Below are 25621 nucleotides of genomic sequence, written 5' to 3' on the forward strand. Positions count from 1 at the left end.
GAACTTCTAACGATGAACCCATGGGATTGTTCCAGAAACACAAAACCGTTTGTCTCATATGCAACCTGAAGGATGTGTCCTTTCCCCTCCCTTTTTTTTTTTTTTTTTTTTTTTTTTTGCACTTTTCCAATTTCATTTGCAACCACATATATATATATTGCTATTTAAATTTATAGCTTCCACTACATTGTTTATGTATATATACGTATATATCTAAGTGAATCAATTTTTGTTAAAATAAACCCCCATGATGCAATTGGCCATTGCTATGTAGGTGGAGAGACAGCCTGATATATACCTTCTCCATATAAGAATTAGTATTCCTCCTTGTATGTGTGTGTTTATAGATCCATCACACAGTGTGTATATGATATAACAAAACAATTATGCATAGGTATATATACACACCTTAGAGGATCACTTATGTTATGACAACTCTCACTGTAGCGTCTTCAGCTTTTCATAACTTCTGAATGTTTCTGTGTAAATACTTTTTAAGTGTTTGTTTGTTTGTTTGTTTTTTTTTTTTTTTTTTTGTGAAAGCAGTTACAATGATATTCTACATTCATGCATGGGGAATATGACCTATATAGATTCATCGATAAATTTATTTATCCATTTATTCATCCATTTATTCATCCATTTATTCATCCATTTATTCATCCATTTATTCATCCATTTATTCATCCATTTATTCATCCATTTATTCATTCATTTATTCATTCATTTATTCATTCATTTATTCATTTATTTTGTTTTACTTCCTACACAAGTGCATAATAGCATTTTAGTCAAGTGCGCACAACCCAAAGAATTGTAACAAAAAAAATAAATAAAATAAAAATAAAAAAATACATGTTAATGTTTTCAGATTTAATTTAAAATTCATGAGGGCGTGAGCAACAAAATGTATGAAGTTGGGTGAATCAACCTAAAGGTGTACCGTACCCTTGGGCAGAATCACACACAAATGATTATACATATATGTACATATTATATATATATACATGTATATAATATACATATTAGGTGTAGGTGAAAATTGAACATGCATTATCCTCATTCGCACTTTATCATGTCGGATGGAAATACCATTATAATTTTGATTATTTGGAGAATTTTTCCCTAACTTTTTTTTTTTTTTGATATAAAAAGACCTTTCCATATTAGTATCTATGAATAATTCGAAAATTTTTTTTTTTTTTTTATTTTGGTATGGTTATGTCATGTTTAATGTTTACATTTTAATGTAGTGTTTCGCTTCCAACCCCTTAAGAAAAAAAAAAAAAAAAAAAAAAAACTTTTACCATTTCTTCAAATATTCATTATAACACAAAATGGGAATATATAAAAGATAACCCCCCATTTTTTTTTTTAAAAATCTCTCATTCGTTTTTCCTTTTTTTTTTTTAAATCCTCAAAAGGATCAAGAGAGACAAATGTTACAAGATGACGTGTGTACAAATCAGAGCAAAATCTAATCTATCGCGGTATTTTATTTTATTTTATTTTTTTTTTTTTCCTTTTAACCGGTCTCAAATTAAGAGGGTGTAGTAGAAAACATGCAGAGGAGTCTATAATGTTTTTTTTTTTACTTCTCTCATGTGTGGAAATTTAGAAATATATATATATATATACATGCGTAGTAATAAGATAAAAGGATGAATAAGCACACATAAGTTTGTTTCATTGTGGAAGAGAAGAGAGTTACATCCTAAAATGAAAAGAAACGACTTGAATAATCAGTGGGGAAAACGAATTTAGCTCTGTTATATTCATTTGGAGATAGGAAAAAATAAATAAAATAAAAAAATATAACATGTTTTCACATGAAACCAAAAAAAGAACTGTTCACATCATTTTTAGCATATTTTGTATGTACCTTTTTTTTTTTGGTGTCCATTTGCTATGGATTCATTGTTTCTAATGGAGGTAACAGGTGGGTTACACAATTGCAAAATGTATCTACAGATAATATTTCTAATTAACACCCTTGCACGTCTTTCCACGTATCGTTATGTATTTCCACGTATCGTTATGTATTTCCACGTATTGTTACGTCTTTCCACGTATTGTTACGTCTTTCCACGCATCGTTATGTCTTTCCACATATCGACATGTCATTCCACCTATCGTCACGTCTCAGACTAGTACCCAAGAACGGCTGGGTAAAGCAAAGGAACCATTATGACATTTTTAAATCCAAGAGGTGTAAGATAAACCTGAAAAAACAAAAAAAATTATATTCAATCAAAATAACAAATTCTCCAGGAAATGATATACCGGACGAATACTTCAAATATAATCTTCCCCCAGAACCCATGTAAGTATTGCAGTAGTAGTAGTGCCAGTAGGAGTGCAGTTCAGTTTGAGAGTGGGCTCAGTGAGGAAGGTTCTACTATCACTACCGGATTTAACATGTGAAGAAAGTGTATGAACAATGCGTCTGCACCATTCTGAGCTTATGATGTATGTATGTATGTATGTATGTATGTATGTATGTATGTGTGTATGTATGTATGTATGTATGTATGTATGTTTTTTTTTTTTTTTTTTTTTTTTTTGTTTTTGTTTTAAATTTACTTTCCCACGTTTTTCTCCCTCTGCAGCTATCCGTACATTACCATTCCAGACAATTTATACACGAAAGGAAAAAATGATGAAGAATGGAATGAAGAAAAAGGCACATTAGTGGGTAGAGTCAAATCAGGAGAAGAAAAAGATGTACAAAAAGATGATGGTATAGGGAAAATGACACTAGAGGAATTAGAAAAATTGGATAAAGAAAGATTATCAAAAGCAAAAGCGTTACCTGATCCAACTATTGATGATTACATTGAAGATGTGGATTGTAAGAAATATATCCATCCTTCTTTAATTAAAAAAATCCCTTCAAATGATAAAGACAAAATACATCATTCTATATTATCTGTTACAAATCCTAATAATGAATATTCCATTATAGACTGTTTTTATGAAAATGATGAAGAAAATGATCTTACAGAATATGATGCATCATTTAGAGGTATAGGACCTTGGCCATCCATTGACGAATTGAAAAAGAATCAAGATAATTACCAATTTGAGAAAACAGATTTGGAGTTAGAATACAACATAACTTATGACAAAACTGGGTATCGAGAATTTAGACGTAAATTGTTGGACGAACAATTGAATAAATCAAATCAGAATGACATGAGAGAAGAAGAGAACATAAATGAATCCACCCAATCTGTTGCTACTACATCAAATGCAAAAACAAGCAACCCTGAACCAATCGAACCAGGTTTGAATAAGTCAGACAATGTATCTGTAGAAGATATAAGAAAATTGTACTTCAAAAAAAACATCAAAACTGTGAGGGAAGCAAAGGAAGAAATGATTAAATGGGAAGAAAGAAAAGGGCATTCAAGGAACAAATGGATTTTGACAGAAGAAGAGTTGAACTTACTTCCTGAAGAGTTCAGAAAATTGTATCTGCAAAAACGAAAGGAGAGGTTGGATCAGTTGAAGCAGATTGAGAAGAGGAAAAACGAGGAATATAAGAGGTTGCACCCTGACATATCTGAGTTCGATGGTGGCAACTCCACTGATGAAAGGACCTGTCAACCCGGGACAGAACATTCAAGCAGCAGGTTGAGCGGCAGGTTGAGTGACGAGTTAGAGGGCGATGGAGACAAATTGTCTGAGGGAGAAGTGGAGAACCAAACTAAAAATATTGAATTGGATAAGGGAGATGCATATAATAAATACAGTTTAGAAAATTTCAGATTACTAGAGGAAAATGTGCTATACACAAAGGCAGTATCACCAATAGACAAGATGCTGTACGAGTGGGACGACCCTCTTAATTGCAAATGGAGAAAAAGAACAGAAGAAGTAATACGAGATGTAATAATGTATGATTATCCAATGAAAGAAGTGAGAAGACCATCCAATTTGGATCTGTATGATGTGACATGGTATGCTGGGAAGGTAGAAGTATTTGTTACTCCTGATGAAACCCAAGGAAAAAATTACAAAATAACATTATTTGATTTGAAACAATTAGTTAAAAAAATTGCAGAAAGATTAAAAGAAATAGAAATAGATGAAGAAATTGTCATATTGCCATACTTTGAACTTGTAGTCTCATCTCTCCCTAGTCAAAATATACTTGTGTGTCGAAGAGATTGGTGTAATAACTCAGGAAAAGAAGTTACTGTTTTTTTTAAAGACAACATGTTTCCACCATTACAAGGTATATTGCTTGGATCTCCAAGTGCTTTTCATTTAATTCTCAATTTAAATTATCAAAAAATTGAAAACATAGATGTACACACCATTGATAAAGTGATTCTAAGGAGTGATAGCCAAGACAAACTTCGTGAACACATTGTTCTCAAGGCTGCAATGGATAGCAAAAATGGCGGTGAAGCACGTGCTGGGACAGGGAAAGTGGACGAACCAGGTCATGGAGATGATGCAGACGAGATGGGTGTAGACCAAATGCATGATGAAGATAGACATGCAATAGTCCCCGAATTTTCCCAACAACATGAGAGTGACAATTATGACAAGGGGCAAGACATGAGGAGGACAGGATTGGATGAACTACAAAAGTTAAAAGACCTTGACTATTCTGGCAAGGTTAAAAACACCAATAATATCATTGATCTTCATAAAGGTGAAACCAATGTGAATGTCAACATGGGTGATCTTATCCCAGTTAGTGGAATTAAACAATTGGACAATGACTATAGAACCAGCATGAAAAAGGAACCTCTTGAAGAAATTCAAGAAGAAGAGGAGGAAGAAGAAGATGATGATGGTGACGACGAACAGTATGATGACATTGCAAATGATGATCTCTTTAGAAGTGATGGTGATGATTACATTTCTGAGGAATGAATATGCTAGTTCTGTGTATGTTTGATTAAAAAAAAAAAACAGGGAGATTCATTTATCACTAACATGTTGCAAATAATGGTTTTGGATGATATTAAATGTGATTCACCAATTTGGTTACGTTCCTTCGCTTGATATATTTCTCCAGAATATTCATGGGCAGGTGGGGAAATGTTCGCAATTGCACTTTTTATAATGGGGATAAGGAGGTTTCCTAAAATGTCAACTTTGTACACTCTTACTGATTTGTATATATTCATGTACTCTTTCTTGCGTGCTCATACATCTGTATGAATGCAAATGCACGTAAGCATGGAGTAATCGAATCGAGGGCATGCTAGTAAAGCGATACAAACGATTCGGGAAAAAAAAAAAAAAAAAAAAAAAAAAAACATAACATGACATGACATGACATAACATAACATTACATAACAGAACAGTGAGACGAAAAATGGGGACATAATAACAGACCATTCCTTGTCTTTGACAACCGTCCATCGATTCTATAGAATATATCGGAAGGGTGGATTTATACATTTCAATATAAGATCAATTTTACGTATAAATATGTGAGCCCTGTTTCTATCATTGAAGGAGCTTAACTGTTGATAATATGCATTTTTGAGGAGAGAAAAGTACTTAGAGTTTGAGGAATAAAATTGATTAAATTGGATATAAAATGAATGAATATGATTTCTTGAAATGACTGAATTTGTAAAATTGTACGTTAACAAAATTCGGAGAAAGAGAATAATATCAAAGGAATTCATAGTAGCCATTTGATGATTTACATAAATCAATATATAATATATACTATTGTAATGAATAAGATCTTCATATTCCCAATCGTCTATAAAAATGTTATAATTTTTTTTATTTTCATTTAACAGTATCATTTCATTTCTCTTTTGAATTACTTTCCTTATATCTTCTTTGATAAATTCCCAAACCTTATTTTCTTCATTTGTTACATTTTTAATTACTTGATTTAGATTAAATTCTGGTTGAATATTAAAGTTATTTCTCAGCATATGCATGTTGTTTTCGCTTACTGACAATGCATAATCTTTTACTGGATCCGATACTTCTCCCTTGTTAAGGAAGCAAAATGTGGTTACACCGCTGTCCCACCGGTTTTTATTAACACGTATTTTGTGTGCATCTAACATGTGCGTATCTAACATGTGTGCATCTATCTTGTGCGAATCTGTTATGCGTTCCCTACCTAACACAGAATCAGCATACCTGCAATTACGTACATGTTTATCACCAATATGGCCTTGGGTGGGACTAGACGAGGTCATCTCACTTCCTACATATTTTCCACCAGTTGATTCATCACCTACTTCTCCCACAAAATGAGGATACTTGGATGCTGCCATATATTTTGAAAGCACAGTGTATACAGATAGTGGTAAGGTCGCAATGGGTGGGATGTCTGATATTGGATAAGTGTCTCTTAAACCAATCTTCATTGTTGTATAAGACTTACCCCATGTGTTTCCTTCCCATTTTTCATAGTAACTGCGAACAAATGTATTCATATCTTTTTGCAAATTTGATGAAATTTCGCTGTACATGGTTACATCATAAAAAATTAATAAAACATTTTTGTACTTCTTTTTGTACTCATTTAAATTGTAAAGGGAAAGGAGTGGCGAAATGTACACCGAAACTTTAGACCCCGTTTCTGGTGAGGCATTTATCAGTAGCACATCGTTTGGCATTTTTACCTTGCCGTGCATGTAGTTTTTGGAGTACAATTCCTGCACATTTCGCTTGTCTCGCGGTTGATCAGTTTGGTGATGTCCTGATTGATCAGTTTGGTGGTGTCCTGATTGATCAGTTTGGTGGTATCCTGGGTGCTGACCCTTCTCTTGGTAACTAGCAGCGCTTCTACCCTCCCCAAGATAGCTGTTCTTTTTTTCCCCTCCCATTTCGCCTGAACAAGTGTGCATTTTTCTGAACAGTTCATGCAATTCATGAAAAACGTTGAGTATTTCCGCCTTGGGGCTGTTCGAACAAATGATAAAAAAATGCTCATTCTTTTTAACCAAATTGGTCAGTAAATTTTCATAAAGAATAGATTTAATAACCTGTTTTTTTCCATCATTTTTTGTTTCTTCAATTATGCAAATTTTCTGCCCATAATTTATTTTATTGAAAAGATCTGTCAATAGCAAGTTCGTGTACAGTTGCTTGATGATAGGCTTTCGATGATATGTTTCTTTCTCTACATGTCTGAATATATTTAAATGATTGATTGGTTCATTTGAAAAGAGATAATTCAAGTATTCAAATGGGGAATAAACGTTTGTTTCTTTTACAGGCTGGGAGAAAATAGAATGACAAGTACCTTCATTAGATTTCTCTGTATTTTTGCTCGTGTCCTCTACTCTCAAGTGATAATCTTCCATTTCTGGAGTAGAATTATCAAATTTTGTTTTCTTTATTTTTCCTATTACCACATTGTGCTTATTAATTTGTAGCACCATCCCATATGTAGAATCATCTAGCTTAACAACATTGCCAATATTTTTTATTTCATTCTTCATATTATGAGTTATTAATATTTCTTCATTGTCAATCGGCTCTTTGTTATCAGTTGGCAGTGGGTACTCCTTGAACACTTTACTTAATTCTTCTTCAAAAAGGTTGGGCTCCTCACAATTTTTAAAATTTATTCTACTATGCGTTTGGATGTGCTTGCACATGTCTTTATTCCTTGAACCTTTTGCATGGTGACAAGCTAACTTCTGAGAAGCATTATCTACCAAGTTGCCATAACACAGTCTTTGATAACGTAAGAAAAAGTGGTGGGGTATAAAATCTATGCATACTGATTTGAGATAAAAGTGATTCTTTGATTCTACTATCCTCTTCTTAATCATCATTCTGTTCATAAAAAAAATTGGGAATACAAAACATGAGAGGAATGGAGCATGTCGCAGGAGTTTATGGTTGTGTAGACGTTATTTTATTTTATTTTATTTTATTTATTTATTTTTATATTTTTATATTTTTATATTTTTATAATTTTGAAGGGGGGGATGAAATATTCTTACATGTCCCTTATTATCTGCCCATTATATTATCTTATCATTTAAAAAAAAAAAAAAAAAAAAAAAAGAAGCTTCATTAAATATATCCAAAAAGGGATTTACATCATAATTAGAGTTCCACATGAAAATCATAATATTAGTGTTAAATAATGTGTGCTATAGAAAAGGTGATTTTTATCAAGTTATTTAATTTTTTAAAATATAGATTGAGAAAGGGAAGGAAAAAAAAAAAAAAAAAAAAAATGCAAATCATTATAATAGGAACTTTATAGGAACATAATTTTAAACATTTTCAAGGATGTAATATAATGATTCGAATTTTTTTATTATTTTTTTTTTTTTTTTTTTGCTTCCCTTCTCAATCTATATTTTTTTTTTTTTGTTTTCTCCTCTTTTGCATATTTTTTTTTTGTGAAAACTCTCTTTGTGGTTAACAAAATTGGTTATACATAGATACGTGGAAAACAACATTGGTTTTTATTTACCTGTAAGAACCTGTCCCTAGTTGTACTCTCCACAGATTCTTTACGGGGTTTTCCCCACTTGGAGAATTGGTAAAAACCGTATTCATTCTTCTCATTTATGAATAGCACATCTCTCTAAATGTCTTTTTCCATTGGGTCAAATGGTATTCTGTAACTGTACTGTTAAGATGAAACAAATTGCAAAAATAAACTGCTTCCCCTGTTTGTGCGTGTACAAATACTTTAGTTTATACATATATGTTTATATGACCACACACTCCTTCCCCACTCCTTCCTCACTCCTCCCCGGTATATTTGAATCGAACAAACCTTTTTTTTTAAACAAACACACACGTTACACGTATGATGTGCACCCCTCAGTTATCTATTCATCAATCATTCTCCTCTTTTGTGAGGAAGGCAAATGTAGAATTACAAAATCGTGATTGAGAATGATGCACTTGGTTTGGTAATAGTATCGACATCCTTCTCATCTCCATAGTGCACAATTTTTTACAAAAAAAAAAAAAAAAATATAGTGCAGTCTTCTCTTTTTTTTTTTTTTTTTTCCTTTCCTAGAATCACGCATGCCTTACTACTTAGACCATTTCATTACTAACAAAAAATGGAAAAAAATAAAAAAATTGAATTAAATAATAATAATAAAACAAAAGAGATATAACAAAATGAGGTAATAAAAGGAATTATGCTTAGTTAATTCCATACATTAGACTCTTAAAAAAAAAAATTTGGAAAAGAGGAGATGAAGGCGTGAATGTAAAATCAGTTCATGTCTTGATTTATTAAATGGAAATATCTCCCATCCTCTAAAAAATATTATAATGGCACCGAAGCATTTTTATTTTGGGTATTTTTTCACAGTTATGCGAAGGGGAGAAAAATTAGTCAAAAGTGAGCTATAATATTATAAGTAGGCATTTTTTTTTTTTTTTTTTTTCTCCCTTTTTTTTTTATCTTAAAAAGGAAGAAAAGATGAAATAAAAAAATATAACCGAAACTGTAACAACGTAGCAAAAAAATAAGGGTTGAAAAAAAAAAAAAATAATAACTCTCCAAAATGAATGATGGCATCAACAAACTAACATCTGTGGAAAGTGAATATTTGGAAAAGAGCGGGAAAAAAAGAAGACAGAAAATATCTATATCCTATGATGATATATCTATGCATTGTGAAGTGGCCCCTGAACAAAATGGGGAATCTATAGTACTAGAGGCAATGAATTCGAATAAGGATTTTATTTACAAAAATGAAAATGTAAATAGCAACAAAAAGGGAGAAATTGAGAACTCTACATGTGTAGACAATAGTGAAGAAGATCATGCAAATCGAGAAATAGAGGAAGAAGATTATGAAACAATGGAGGTAATAAAACAGCTGAGTTCTATTCATATAGAATCTGATACGGATGATTCTGTGGGTGGGGACAAAGTGGCTTATAATAAAAAGGATAATTCTCCCAAAAAAAGAAACAGAAAAAAAAGAGGAAAAAACAAAATTACACATTTTTATGATAATTCAGACGTTGAATGTGTGGAAGACGCAGTCGTGTATGACGAATCCAGTAAGACCGTTTATTCGTTTTTTTTTCATTTTATTATTTTCATTTTATTATTATTTTTATTTCATTATTATTTTTATTTCATTATTATTTTTATTTCATTATTATTTTTATTTCATTATTTTCATTTTATTATTATTATTTTATTTTTTTTCCCCCTTCAAAAGAGGACACGGAATTTCCCGATTTGCAAGAACTCTTTACAGAATATAATGAAAAGTATTTTTTTAATAAATTGCAAACGGTACAAGTGAAGTGGAGTAATAAAATGAAGTTGTGTGCGGGGATATGTGTATTTAAGGTAAGTGCACTAATAATATTTCTATAATGGTAGTGTTATGACCCGACTTACGACCATTCATCAAGCATATACTTCTAAAAAAGAAAAAGAAGAGAAAAAGGTGTATTTCGAATATAGGTCTTTATTCCCTTAAAGAAACAGTTCATATTTTTCAACCCCTTCTTCTCGCTATGTGTCCTTTTATGCTCATGTGCATCCTACACATTAACTTTTAGAAATCAGGCTATTGTTGCATTCGCTTGTCGCTCCCACTTTTAAAGCTGAGGAAAATAAAAGAATACAGGGTATATGCACATGCTCATCAGTTTCTGCATTTATATATATATATATATATATATGTACATGTACACATGCACATGTGCATGTAGGCATATAGATATGTACCTGTTTTCACCTTCTGTGCATCTAATACTTTTCCCCTTTTCTTGTCTAATCTGAATGCATCCAAATATAACTCATTTTGTCACAAAACACAAACCAAAAAAAAAAAAAAAAAATGCTAAACGTTTAGGAAACCTTACTACACGAAATGATTCATGCATTTCTCTTTTTAACGAGAAGTAATGCACGACATGATGGACACGGTCCGGTAAGCGTTTTCCATTAGCCAATGTGTCCCTTCTCACTTTCTCTGGTTGAAAATGATTTTTCATTTTTTTTTTTTTTTTTCCCTTTTTTCTACTCATTTGTATTCACAGGAATTCAAAAAAAATATGTATAGGATAAATAAAGCAACCGGGTTGTGTATCACTATATATCACAGCTTTCATAAGGAAGTAAACTTTTACAGGAACCATGTCTGGAGATGTACAGTTAGACATGAGAGATATTAGACTCATCTAAATGGGGAATGCTGCTCCTCCGGTTCTTTATTTTACACACTACTAGATGTGTGTGCATATTTGAAGTATCTACACTTTTAAAAAAAAAAAAAAAAAAAAGCACTTCATACTTATGAAAAAATTCCTTTCACTCCTCATATCACTCAAAATAATAAAATAAAAGGGTGTGTGTAGAACGCATGCTCCTCACTTTGGATATGTCAAAAGATCAATGAATAGGCCACCCGGACCCAAAGAAAAGTGGTGTAAGTTAAGCAAAAAAGAGAGAAAAAATGAGTCATGTTCTTATAGTGGTAGATACAAATGGGTAGAGAAATTACAATATGGAAATTTTGTATTTTTAGATAAAGAAATGATTCATTTTTTTTTTTTTTTTTTTAAACCCTCTTTGGGAAGGGAGAAGACATTCATCTTACTGCCGTGGCAATTTTGTCAAAATTGATCAAGTAGAATCATCAAAGAATGTTGAATTAGTAGATTTTAATTCCACAGAAAAGCATTCAAATGCACTTGGAAAAGCGTTAGACTCTATAAGCGTAAAGAATAAGAAGACAAGGGGTAATTCTATGCATGAGCCTGAAGGTGTGTATTATGATGTGAGGTCAGGTAGTATACACCTTCACTGTGCTAATGTAAGATCTACAGAAAGAGAGAGTGCATGTCTTTTCTCCCCCTCCACACACTCTTATCTACACCACCCTCGCACATTTTACCCACTCTTGACAGCGAAAGATAACTTTGAAAAAAGGGTAGATAACGTAGAAGAAGAAATAATGAACGATGCAATAGTCATCTTAGATTCGAAAGAACACACATTTGAAAAACAAAAGGAAGTTGATGAAATGGACATAATCAATTTAATTAAAAACTTGTTCAGTGACAACAAAAATAAAGTATGGTCCTTCCCAGACATTTCTGTTGATTACCAGAAGGCGTTTAAAAGTGAAAATTATTTTGAAATAGACTGAAAACATGTGAGGATAGCAATAGTAGTAGTAGTAGGGGTGGGGGTGGTTGCCAAAAAAGAAGGTATATGTTTGAACAGAGGATGAGGTCATTTATTCTGGCTCGCAAATAATTTCGATCTCTAAAGGGAGCCCAATCTATGAATGTGATGGGAAAACACACGCATAATATATAACATGCATATGTAACTTGTGTACGAGTGTACGTATGCTTCTCATATTCTCCCAATGTTTTTTCTCGACCCAATAGTGCCACCATATATGAGAAGAATACTACCCCCGTGCTTGATCACAGTTTTGCATACGTAGAGTTTGTCAAGTCGCTGAGATTATTATGTACACATATCAAAATCCATGAATAGGCATGTATTCATATAAATGTATAAGAATAGTTATATGTGTAGGGATGCATACAGACGCAATGTTGTGTAAAAAGGTGTGACAGAGGATGGACACGAGAGAGAAGAGGGGGGAATTATACCGCATGTAACTGTTCTCTTCTCTGACAAATCAATTTTGAAATTTTGAGCAGTTTTCTTTTTTTTTTTTTTTTTGTAACATTTTAAAAACATAAAATAATTTTATGATTTTATAACTTAACATCTTTATATTTTAATCTTTTAGCATTTTCTTTCCTTCCCCTACGATGTGTGTGTTTTTGTTCAAAGTGACTGGAAGGGTCTAGTTTGGTGACATGATTCCAAAGGAAGTAAAAAGAAAAATGTAACTTGTGCAAAAAAAAAAAAAAAAAAAAAAAAAAAAAAAGGGAACATAATGTTGTAAGCATGGGGACATAAAATTGATCAAACATCATCATAAAACAGTAGTCTAACTATCATGCAAAATTTGCATAATTCGATGAAAAACTTTGGAAACTAACGACACCATTCGCTCGTAGGGTTTGAAAATAATACATATGATTTTCCTATTTGGGTTACGACATCAGTTTTACTTGAGGAAAGGGGGTATGTACAAATGCACTTATCCACATATACACATTTCTGTTTCCACTTCTGATTCCACTTCTGATTCCACTTCTGATTCCACTTCTGATTCCACTTCTGATTCCACTTCTGATTCCACTTCTGATTCCACTTCTGAATCCACTTCTGAATCCACTTCTGAATCCACTTCTGTTTCCACTTCTGATTCCACTTCTGAATCCACTTCTGAATACACTTCTGTTTCCACTTTTGCAAATGCATGTGGAATATAATAACCCCGAGCAGTTGAGTCCCCCCCCCCAGTTGAGTCCCCCCCCCCCCCCTCTCTTCCATGGGCATTACCCTTCACACAACTTTGTTTTCTTATAAAAAAACGATAAGATGAGGGGTTCACTTCCAAACCTTCCTGTCGACAAGTGGACGAGCTGCGACTGTTTCCTTTGAACACCAATAATCCTCAACAATCTTCTTGTCTTTGCTATTGTTGATATCCAATTTTTTAAAAATGTGATATTCAAAAGATGGATGATCTTTCATTTCAAATGGAATTTCGGTTCCTCTAAATAACCACACACCTTCAATGTCATAATCTTTATTTTCTCCTAATACTGTAATAACTGCAAATGAGTATTTAGAAAAATTATTATCTAGTCTTTGTAAAAATCCACCTGCCATGTTACAAGCAACAAAAGAAATTTGACATTCATCTTCTAATTTATCATACTTCATGTAGTATAATGAAAATCCATTGGGATCATATGTTTTCCAGAAATGTGGCATGGCATTGTTGTAAAGATCTTTTTCATTACTAAATTTGTATTTCCATTCATCAAGAGAAAATGATGAAGCGGGTAATAAATCCAATGGATTTGTTTTTTTTGTTTTTTTTTCTGTTGGTTCATCACTAAATAGTTCGAATTCATCATTATCTTCATCATTTTTATTATCCTTTTTTTTATTATTTTTTTCTTTTTTCTTTTCATTATTTGTCTTGTCTCCATTATTTTTTACATTCTTCTCTTGTGCATTTCCTCCTTTTTTCCCTGCCCCTTGCTGCTGATTGGAAAATACATATTTAAACTGCTTCTGATTACTTATTGTGTTGTATAGTCTAAACAAATTTACATATTTTTTTAAAAAATTCTCATCTAATTTCCCTGCTTTAATTGAAAAGTTTATAATTACACATATAAACAAATCTGCTAAAGTTATTCCATTTCCTACCATAAATTGATTTAACAACAAATGATTATTCAGGCAGCTAAAAGTTTCTTCTATATGCTTTAACGATTTTTCATTAGATTTATTACTAATGTAACAGCATACTGGTATTTCTAATTCATATGTATTAAAGTCTACCCACATGTTCACCTGTCCTTCTTCAAAAACTCCTTTTCCCAATAAATTATGTTCTTTTCTTATGTTGCATAAATATTTACTAATAGCATTGCTTTCAAATAGACTACCTTGGGAGGTTATTAAAACTGGCAATCTTCCCAATGGGGAATGTTTCAAAAAATCTTGAGTCTTATCATCTTTCCCTATTTCAAATTGAGGAATATTTAGCTTTATGTTGCAAAATGATGCTACCACTTGTACTTTTAGTGACCGTATGTCATTTTTCGGACCTAACAATTTCTGTGAATTTTTCCAGTAGGAGAAGAGAAATAGGATGGGATATAATAATTCTATATCGTTTTAATATACAATTCGATTACCCCTACCGATTGAACATTTATTGAATGTTCAGTTTTGGGAAAACCCAGGGTAAGAAAAAAAAAAAAAAAAAAAAAAATTACTCCCATATACATGTAATACCACACATATGCGATGTTTTTATTTACATACACATGTATTGTATTCAATCGAGTATCTTCATAGGAGAAAACATTTCAAAGGAACATGTACACATTCGATCCCACGTGTCACACGAATGTATAGTTTGCAAAAGTGAATGTTTCTTCACTCAAGGATCTTATGCGACTCTCTCCAATTTTCTCTCTTTCTCTCCTTCATTCTTTTTTTTTTTTATTCCATTTAATACCCACACTGGCACATGCATGCGTTATAAAATCATGGTGCTCATAATATGTGCAATATGAAACGTTCACATGTATATATGTATGTACGTATCTAAGTATGTTCGTATCTAAGTATGTACATATCTATGTATGCATGTACATGTGAATATATATTTTTTTTTTCCTTATTTTTTCTTACAAAGTCCATTTTTCGCTGGTGAGAATATAAAAAAGGGCTGTTGATCTTAGGGAGAGTGGGTGGGAAGAGCCTTTATGTGAACTTGTATCCACTTGTGTATGGCTTATACGGGCTTGTGCATATATATGTTTTCTTCACATACAAAGGCTAAGAACGCTTTGTTTCTTCGCGAGGGAGTAGCCCAATTAATTAAGATTCAGAAAGCAACGTTTCACGTAGTTCAACAATTAACTCCTCTCCTTTGTTTTGCAAATATGCTGTGAAATAAAGCTTAGAAGGTTCATTCAGGAAGAAATATGTTTTCATAACTTTTTTAAAAACTGTTCATCGAATGAGTCAACGCAAACTGTTCAATATGGTCAAAAAAATTGAAAAAATGTAAAAAATAAAAACGTATAAAAAATTCAAAAAATATATATTATTTTTTCAAAATAGCATATAAGTGTATTTATACGGGCACGTATGCATGAAAGGGTAATTGATGTCAAACTCATACATATAATATGTATTTATTTATGTGGTAAGCGCGAAAAACGGTGTATATACTTGGTTACGGTTTATTATTTTTGCTTAAACGGATTATTTTATTTTATTCTACCTATTTTTATTTTATTTTATTCTACCTATTTTTATTTTATTTTATGCTACCGGTTTTTATTTTATTTTATGCTACCGGTTTTTATTTTATTTTATTCTCCTTTATTATTTTTTTTTTTTTTTTTTCCCTTTCTTGGTTTTATTAGCTAGGTGTGTTCATGTAAAAATTGCTTCCCACATGTTGCAAAATAAAGTTTGTATATTTATATGCACACTATATAGCATATTTATTTATATGTACGTAGTATGTAGTATGTGTGTATGTATATGTATTTACATATATGTACACTTATACATGTACTACATGTCGTAAAGCCCTAAGATGTGGGACGAATTAACAAAGGAACCTTTTCGAAAGTTTGTAAATGACTATGTAAAAATAATGAGCATGTTACATATGGAGTATTTTTTTTTTTTTTTTTTTTTTTTTTTTTTTTTGATGCGATAGTGAAAAACAGTGACAAATAATTTAACTAAATGAAATTATGCCAATAAGTAGTTGTAGTGTAATATTTTTACATCCGTGTATTTTGCTGGGCGGCAAAGAATGTCTCTACTCTTATTTTTGACAATCTAAAGTAGAGAAAAGTTACACTACTCTAAATTCATATATTTTTATACGGAAAATTGTATATAAAAGATATAGTATAAACATCATCGAACACTTTTTTTTTTTTTTTTTTTTTTTATAAAAGAACAAAAATTATATATTCTTATGTTATGGATTTCCATTTTATATGGATCTATGGAGTGAAAAACTACTGACCGACCTCTTGGTCAATTTTTCCACTTTTTTTTTTCATCACAAAGATATGTAATTTATCATATTTATTTTTTTTTTACCTGACCTGTTCATAACATTTCCCTCCATCATAATTACATCTCCGTATGGGCTGGTGAAATTTCTGATGTGCGAAAAATTGTGCCATTTCACTCCCCTCGTATGATCTATAATATTGTTAAAAAGTGGGGAAACATATAAAAAAAAAAAAAAAAAAAATACCTGTAAAGATTTTTTTATCTACTATTTATTCTTTCCATACTTTCTTAAAATTGTGACTACTTTTTGTAGTTATGATTTTGTTTCCATATTGTTAGCATCATTATTTACCAAAAAGTGTGTGTGCAAAAGTTTCCCCATTTATTCGGGTGCTAAGAAAAAAGTTGCAAAACTGGCAAAACTGGCAAAAATGCTGTTTATACACACCGTGCCACAGATGAATTATCAGTGAAACGGCTTCCACCCATACCTATCAGAATACGAACAAATTAATGGATCATGAACAGCCACACATGTGGGTTTATTATATTTTTATTGAGTAAAAATAAAATTTGAACAAAAATATTATGTAAAATTGTTTAAAATTATAAATGAAAAATGTTCTAAGATTATATTCCTAATGTACTTTGTAATTATTACTTTAACTTGTTTGGGGAAAAATATAGGAAATGTTAAGAAGAAGCTGTCCTGTTTTTTTTTTTTTTTTTTTTTTTTTTTTGTAAAGCGCAGAAAATATTACAAAGAAGAAATGGTATTTTACTTAAAAAATAAAATAAAACAATATTACTAATTTTTTCTATCATCATAACAGCTCCTTTTACCACATCCTTTATGTGTAAACTAGGATTGGTGACAATACAAAAATAAGGGATGAAAGATGATAATTCACTTTAAATACCGTGTGTGCATAATGAAAATGCAGTTTTTATTTTTTGTGCACTTTCATTAATAACATTTTCTCACCTAAGATATAGAAGTCGATAAACGTGCCTCTCTTTACATGAACACTTTTATACATGTACGGACGTGCAGCAATTGTCCTTGAGACGATGTGTGCAAAATTTGGAAAAACGAGTTCGAACATGGTTATTTATTTAACACTATTTAAGGGATGGTCTTTATACATACATATACATAAATATAAATATATATATATATATATATATATACACCTACGTAACATGCATGTGTGCGATGCTCTCTATGTGACGACATTTATTTTCAACAGTGTTGCAAAAATGAAAAGGGAGAAATTTTTTGCAATTTGAAAGATCGGAAAAGGGGGGCGAGGTGTGTTATTCACAAGGGTTGTGAGTATGATGTCACTAATAGAAGCAAATGTGTAAAATGTTTTTTATTTCCTCATTTGGTATGTCAAATATTCAACAAATATATATTATGTGTACACATGTATATAAAAAAACAAAAAGTTGTAATTTCCTTTTTTTTTTATTGAGGTCTTTTTTTTTTTTTTTTTTTTTCTTTTTTATCATCCTTCCTGATCTTATATGAATAAGTGCCCATTCTTTTGGAGTATTCCTTTTAGATTATACATAACACGTTTATACATATATACATATATATATTATTCATGTGAATATATATACAAATACCTTGATTTGAAAAAACGAAAAAATTTTAAAAACTCAATATGTTTTAGCGAACGGAGAAAATGTATCCATAATTTTTGTATATATTTATTTATCTTCACAAGCAGAAAAAAAAAAAAAAAAAAAAAAAAAAAAGAACAATGGAGAAGTGGGCAATTGAATAGATTTGAGCAGTTTTGTGGTGCATAAGAATCGATAAATTTATTTAACCTTCTCATAGGTAAAAATTTGAAGATAAAAATAGGTATTATTTTATAAAAACTGTAAATGGCAAAATATGTTTTTTTTTTTTTTTTTTTTTTTTTTTTTTTTTTTACATTTGTATGACCTCACAAAGGGAGAAAATTAAAAGTACAATTTAGTATTTTTTTTTTTTTTTTTATGTTACAACTCACAGGGAACAATACTTGCAAAAACATTTTGCAGTTAATTTTGCAAATAGGTTTTGCAATTCATTTGAAGATAAATTTGCAAGTAATTTTTTCCGCTTTATTTTAAGCCCCATATATTCCCTCAATTATCGGTTCAATTTCATCCAAGGACCAGGATGATTCCTAAATCGACTCACACCCCCCCCCCAAAAAAAAATATACATATATATATGTACATATAAATAATATTCCCCTTTTACGCATTGTTAACAACTTCACATATATATATAAATAATGTTTGATTTTATACATAAGCACAACAAGCGTGAGAAACTTTACCATGTAAAAAAAAAAATAAAATAAAAAAATAAAAAAAAGGGAACAATATAGCAAGTGGCCAAACTAACATAATAATTACATACCTTTTATATTTGCATCACCGTATCTATTGCATAAGTTTTTTTTTTTTTTTTTTTCATCACTTTTTTTAATTCATTACTTTTTTTACTTCATCACTCTTTTTACTTCATCACTCTTTTTACTTCATCACTCTTTTTACTTCATCACTCTTTTTACTTCATCACTTTTTTATTTCTGTATACTTTGCCTATTCACATTTAAAATTTTTTTCTCCTTTTTTCTTTTTTTTCCCGAACAAGTTGAACAAAATTTCTGCAATTGCACATATGCGTACGTGTATGAAGAGAGAACCATTTACATACACATATGCTTTTATGTATAAGTTTGCTAGTTTATAAAGAGATACAATTTTTTGTAACTGACATTTGAACCCAAGGGGGAAACAATAAAAAAAACAACACATAATAATTATTATCACAAATTAATTCTTTGCTCTTTGCAAATTTAGTACGCCCAACCACCGCCTCTTTTTCTCGCTCTTCTCAAACGAACAAAAAAAAAGAAAAAAAAAAAAAAAATGGCTAAAGGCAATAAAGAAAAGTCAAATAAAAAAAACAAAGGGGAAGGAGAAGTAGTAAAATTCTATAAAGTAAAGGGAAAGAAAAAAATTTTAGTCCCAGTTAAGGCAAAGAAAACTATTGCTAAAAAATATTATGGAAGAAAATTAGCATCAAAAAAAAAGTACGTGGTTCAAGGAAAAATTAGAAAATCCATTGAAATTGGAAAAGTAGCAATTATATTATCGGGTAGACATATGGGTAAAAGATGTATAATAACAAAAATATTAAACTCAGGATTGTTAGCTGTCGTAGGACCTTACGAAATTAATGGAGTACCTTTAAAAAGAGTTAACCCAAGATATGTTGTTGTTACATCAACAAATATTTTTAATTTTGAAAACATGGCAGGACTTAAAGATGAATTTATGAAATTAGCTGAAGATATTAATGACAATTCCTTTATGAAATCTTTAGAAATAAAAAAAAAACAAAAAAAATTGCTCAGTAAAAAAAATGAGGCTCTTTTTATGAATGATGTAATAACAAAAATTAAGGAATTAATGAAAGAAGATCCAAAAATGCAACAATTGCAAAAAACGCAAAAAGCAATTGGCGCCTTACTTAAGGATCAAATTATGAAGAACAAAATCTTTACTGAATATTTAAAATCCAAATTTACATTGAGAAATGATATGGCACTGCACAAAATGAAGTTCTAAATTGTATCTTTTTGCTTCACCCGTTTGTACATATGCCAGTTGGACACATGTTGCTATGTGTTTTTATATCTCTGTGTGCATGTAACTGTGTAATTTCATTTGGTGTGTTATATATATATATATATATATAATTACATAAATTAAAATTTTTTTTTTTTTTTTTTTTTTTCTCTGCTTTCCCCATACCCGACATGAACACATAATATCTTATTTTTCCAAACTCACAATTTGCATTTATGCACCAATTGGACGTGAAAGTTGTATATGCATATCCCTTCCCCCGACGAACATCTATCACTATGTCTCCGCATACATATGTGTTTATCCACAAGTTCTGTAAAATTTTCCAATCTAAGTGGAGAACATCATCAGGCATGAATTTGAGGGGAAAAAAACGTAATAAGATTGAAAGAGAAAAAAATACTCCCAATTTGATTGTCCAAAAATAAGAAAAAAAAAAAAAAAAATTATTTGTTCTCATTTGAGCATGTTATATGATGGAACTTGGTGTGAAAAGCTCTTCAGGAGAACAGAGAAAAGAAAATTGAAGGGAGTGAAGCTAGTAGGTCCTATAAAAAATTAAGACTGCCAATGATGTCAACAAAATGGAGGGAAGAGATGATATATTCGTTACTTGAACATTCTGCACATACTTGAAAGTATTGTAATCAACATAAATAAACATAAGCAATTGCTTCCACCCCAGATTTGTTGCAAAAGTTTCAACATATGAAAAATTTAACAATTTTGAATTGTTCGGTGGATCGGTGAAGATTTTTCTCAAAGTTGAATGTTTCATTTCTCGTGATGTCATGCATATGATCCATCTGATTAATAATTGCAAGTCATTAGATTAAATTTTTGGGGTGGTGGTATTATTTCATTTGGTCAATTCTTATATTAATTTTTTTTTTCATTTTCTCTATTACAATGTTGTGTCGAATACAATTACATGTTACCATTCATTGTGTGCTTATGTACAAATGGGTGTTTGTTTATACGCAAAGTATTGTATTTACCACCACAACAGGAGAACTACCACCTTTTTAGCTATTTACAGATGAGGGAAAAAAAAAAAAAAAAAAAAAAAAAAAAAAGAGAAGAGACTGCTCAAGGTATGCCCGTGCACACGCTCATAAAATATGGGGAACTTGTGGAAAGGAAGTATACGAGTAGGGTAATAGTATTTAAAAAAAAAAAAAAAAAAAAAAAAAGTAAACTCGTTCAGCACACGTCATCATTTTGAACATTAATTCATATGGGTATCTTCCCTTGGTTGTATATGTAGACATGAACAAAAATTTGAAATTCCTAAAAATAGGGAGAAGTGTATGTGTGTTTGTTTCTCAGTTTCAATGGGGTGTTGGGATAATACACCTTTTACAACAAGTCATTTTCATCTCCAAGATCTCCTTCCTCGGCCTGTGCTAGCTCCTCCTGTTGTCTAATTTTTCTTTGCTTTGCTTCTTCATTTCCCTTTTTTTCATTCTCATCTGGATATTGCATAGCCTTTATGGCATCAGAGTATAACTGCAAGCAAAATGCTATTCTTTTATGAAAAGCTTTCATGGGATCTCCTGTTGTGTAGACATCACTGTTTGGTTTAGACTCTACACACTGAGTGTCATAATCGATAGTTGCTTCGATAACTCCATCGTGGATTGCCTTCGCTGTTATTCCTATGATGTCCATAGGTGATTCCACCCCGATTTTTTTCCCTATATCATTCTGAAAATGGAAGGATGTTAAGTGGTCTCATGGAGAAGCGAGTCATAAGTTGAGCGGTCTCATGCAAACATGATCAGATGTTGATCGGTCTCATGCAAGCATGATCAGATGTTGATCGGTTTCATGCAAGCATGATCAGATGTTGATCGGTCTCATATCGAGGCGGCCAGGATTGGGAAAAAAGTTTCCCCTAAACTTACGATAGAAATCCGAGAGTAAGAAAGGTTAATAATACGCAGGGCTGTTTTAATGACATTGTGGTGAATTCTCTTTATTAAGAGATAAACACCATCTCGCATGAATAGTGCATTATAATCATTCATAACTTTTGCAAATTTGTTAATATCTCCATTTCTGACAGCTGAAACGACGTGTTTGTAGGGGATAAGTTTGTTTCTCATAATTTTGTTGCTAAAAAGAGATCTACCTGGAATATCACCCATGAGTAATTCAACAATTATTTCCATTTTTGTAGCTTCTAATTTGAACCCTTTTGCAATTTGACTATTTTGAGGGGCTTTTCTAATTGCTTGTGTGATTTTACTATGTGCTTCACTGTAATCTAACTGAATTGCTAATATTTTTCCAATGTAAAAAAGATATCTTGCATGTTGTGCATTTGAAGAGGAATTTTCTGGAAATGAAGTTTTGCTAACAAACTTAACTGCCAAATCATAGAGGTTATGTTTTATATAATCTCTTAAAATTAAGTTTAAAACAACTGTTTGTGTCATTATATCTCTGTGCAGACATGCATTTCTATAAATATTTAATAACCTTTGCCTAACTTGAGATAATTTTCCACCTAATTCATGAACCCATGAAAAATAAAAATATATTTTAGCATTCATATAATCTAATGATCTTCTATTCACCTTTGTTATTCTGTCAACAATTACAGTTGACAATTGCATTGCTTCTTCATAACATTTTGCATCCAACAGGTATAGTAAAATCATTATATAAAAAAAAACTTCTATTTCTGGTGCTGCATGTGTATATGTTCTATCATTTATATTTGTAAACTCAGTTATTTCCTTTGGTACAGATTCTTTAAATTCATTTATATATTTGTTTAATATTCCATATATAGGATAATTTTCCTTAAACATTTTATTAATCAGATTTATCATAATTGGCATCAATGTGTTACTCTCGTTCTTTATGCTTAATCTCATACATTTTATATATTTTAACATACGAAGTATGTATCTGTTGTCTTTGTACACAATTGAATTACTTATGTTGTTAATGCTTGTTAATAAATTATTTACAAATACACTTCTTCCATCTTCTTTCTTTGATGTTTCTTTTATTTCAAACTCATTTGTCTGTTCTACTTTCTTGTTTTTTTCTTTCATCTTTAGAAGCACTTCGATATCTTCCTATTTTCTTCCACAAAAGGTGTACCAAACGGGATTGCAGTTAAAGTTTCGCCCTTTGGAGGAATTTGTTTTCTCCACAGCTGCTCTCGAATTTTTTTTCCCCTTCTTCAGCTTCTTCTACTTCTTCTACTTCTTCAGCTTCTTCTACTACTACTACCTTTTCTTTGTTTTTTCACTTATTATCCAAGCACATATGAACATATACAACTTTGTGGTCGCGGGTAAATATCCTATATAGCAAAAAAGCTCATACACATGATATATTTTTCCCCTGTCACTTTAAGTATATATATATATATGTTCATTTATGTGTATATATGTATATTTATGTATATATGTGTACATGTATGTGCACGCATAGCAGTTGGGTCGGGCGAGATGTTTGGAAAATTCTCTAAAGGGTGATACCAAATCGGTATTCTTACGTTTGACACAAGATGGAGGAGTGAAAAATATGGCCTAGTTTGGCTTGGTTTTTTCTACCCTTCTAAAATTCTGGCCACCAATTTGCACTACTTATATCCAAGTATGTTACATGATCAAGGGGACGTTACTTCACATTTAATCATCGATGTACAAAATTTTTCTTACTTTGAGGGGGTCTAAACTATTTTTGCACTAGAAGCAGAATGGCTAATTTTAATCTAAATATAAAATTAAGCAGCGAGCTTCTTTTAACCTTGCAAAAATAATCCTGTGCATGTACATACATACGTATATGTATGTATATATATAAATATGTATGTATATGTGATGCTCATTAGATCTCCTAGCAAAAAAAAAAAAAAAAAAAAAAAAAAGGGGGAATTCAAAGGGTGGTGTGAACGAGAAACTCAATATCTCATCTAAGATTAAAGAAAGGGAAAAAAAAAAAAAAAAATGCCTTAACGTTTTTGTAGCTAATTCTTGCCTATGTTTTTTTTTTTTTTTTTTTTTTTTTTCGACTTGAAGCGCAAAAATGAGTCGTTCACCACTGTTCACGATTGTTCATTATGTTTTGTTGTGGCTTATTATGGTTCATTATGGTTCATTATCGCTGATTATCGTTGATTATCTTGATTATCTCTGATTATCTCTGATTATCTCTTACTGACATTTTTTTTTTCGCTTTTTTTTTTTTTTTTTTACACGCCTCAAAATGTGCGTTCAGGTTACGCACACGCTTGGACGTATGCAAAATTGCTCATGTAGTTTAAGGATTCATTTTATTTTTGTTGAAGCAACAAATGAGCGTGTATTTGTTGTAAAAGTGATAAAGAAAAAAAAAAAAATAAATAAATTGTTTTCTTGTGTTTCCTGTTCCAAGTTCCATATTCCATATTCCTTATTCCATATTCGATATTCCATATTCCTTATTCCTTATTCCATATTCGATATTCCATATTCCTTATTCCTTATTCCATATTCGATATTCCTTATTCCTTATTTTGTGTGTATGTGTTTTTTGTTTTTTTTTTTTCTTTTGTCATGTGCTTCCCCCCTTGGAAGAAGCAAATTTTCCCCAACACATTTTACAAAAAAAAAAAAGAAAAAAAAAAAAAAAAATGCATATTCTGGTTTAGGTCAAAAAGTTTTCGATACACAGGATACAATAATAAAAAAACGATTACTTTTATATTTCTTTTATATATATATATATATATATTACACATTTCTCTTTGATTTGCTTACTACCTTGTTACTGGCATAATGATATATTTCATAACTAAACACACCCCACCTCCCTCTTATACGAGATCCTTTACTTCTCCATACACATTACATAAAAAGAAAGAAACAAGTACCTTCACGAAGACACTTTTGACAAGTGTTAATATGTAGAAGACGTGAAACAATTTAAAAAAACTTAGTAAATTTTTTAAAAAGAATTATACAAAAAAAAAAAAGATAATAAACTTTAGCTCTTGCCCTATGATCGAGCACAAGGAGCTACACGTTAAAATGGAAGGAAATGCATAAAATTATGGAGGTGGAATATTTCATGAAATGTGATGCAAACGGGAATGGCGTTGAGGAAAGAAACTTTAATAATAAAATTACATGTAATAAGCCATCATTTGCATGTTTATTCATTGATGTGAAGTAAATAAAACGAGAAGTAGGACAACGGATTGACAGAAAAAAAAAAAAAAAATCACACACATATATCAAACAAGGCATACTTTTGAATATACCAAAATGGTAATAATGATGAATGTTCATATTTTTTCTTACATATACATTTGTACAAGAATCTGCACAAACA

General features: G+C 30.9%; 6 protein-coding genes across 6 annotated transcripts; 3 read left to right on the forward strand and 3 right to left on the reverse strand.

The window, feature by feature from the left end:
* Positions 1-1829: 1829 nt before the first annotated feature.
* On the forward strand, positions 1830-4890 carry PGO_121790 (hypothetical protein, conserved; the record flags this gene model as incomplete). Its single annotated transcript, XM_028688971.1, has 3 exons — positions 1830-1939; positions 2147-2323; positions 2610-4890. The coding sequence occupies 3 exons, from the start codon at positions 1830-1832 to the stop codon at positions 4888-4890; spliced, it is 2568 nt and encodes an 855-aa protein (XP_028544772.1).
* A 500-nt stretch (positions 4891-5390) lies between these two features.
* PGO_121800 (hypothetical protein, conserved) lies at positions 5391-7790 on the reverse strand (the record flags this gene model as incomplete). Its single annotated transcript, XM_028688972.1, has 1 exon — positions 5391-7790. The coding sequence occupies one exon, from the start codon at positions 7788-7790 to the stop codon at positions 5391-5393; it is 2400 nt and encodes a 799-aa protein (XP_028544773.1).
* A 1701-nt stretch (positions 7791-9491) lies between these two features.
* On the forward strand, positions 9492-12104 carry PGO_121810 (hypothetical protein, conserved; the record flags this gene model as incomplete). The annotated part of the gene is made up of 8 exons (XM_028688973.1): positions 9492-9996; positions 10161-10294; positions 10510-10578; positions 10806-10883; positions 10993-11106; positions 11300-11381; positions 11533-11694; positions 11863-12104. The coding sequence occupies 8 exons, from the start codon at positions 9492-9494 to the stop codon at positions 12102-12104; spliced, it is 1386 nt and encodes a 461-aa protein (XP_028544774.1).
* Positions 12105-13435: 1331 nt separating this feature from the next.
* Positions 13436-15274, reverse strand: PGO_121820 (elongation factor 1-gamma; the record flags this gene model as incomplete). Its single annotated transcript, XM_028688974.1, has 2 exons — positions 13436-14683; positions 15266-15274. 2 exons carry the CDS (start codon positions 15272-15274, stop codon positions 13436-13438), a joined length of 1257 nt encoding a protein of 418 aa, XP_028544775.1.
* A 4287-nt stretch (positions 15275-19561) lies between these two features.
* PGO_121830 (60S ribosomal protein L6) lies at positions 19562-20263 on the forward strand (the record flags this gene model as incomplete). Its single annotated transcript, XM_028688975.1, has 1 exon — positions 19562-20263. One exon carries the CDS (start codon positions 19562-19564, stop codon positions 20261-20263), a length of 702 nt encoding a protein of 233 aa, XP_028544776.1.
* A 1380-nt stretch (positions 20264-21643) lies between these two features.
* Positions 21644-23352, reverse strand: PGO_121840 (26S proteasome regulatory subunit RPN3; the record flags this gene model as incomplete). Its single annotated transcript, XM_028688976.1, has 2 exons — positions 21644-21991; positions 22192-23352. The coding sequence occupies 2 exons, from the start codon at positions 23350-23352 to the stop codon at positions 21644-21646; spliced, it is 1509 nt and encodes a 502-aa protein (XP_028544777.1).
* Positions 23353-25621: the final 2269 nt, after the last annotated feature.

The sequence above is a fragment of the Plasmodium gonderi genome, assembly GCF_002157705.1.
Source record: "Plasmodium gonderi DNA, contig: Chr12, whole genome shotgun sequence".
Classification (NCBI taxonomy): domain Eukaryota; phylum Apicomplexa; class Aconoidasida; order Haemosporida; family Plasmodiidae; genus Plasmodium; species Plasmodium gonderi.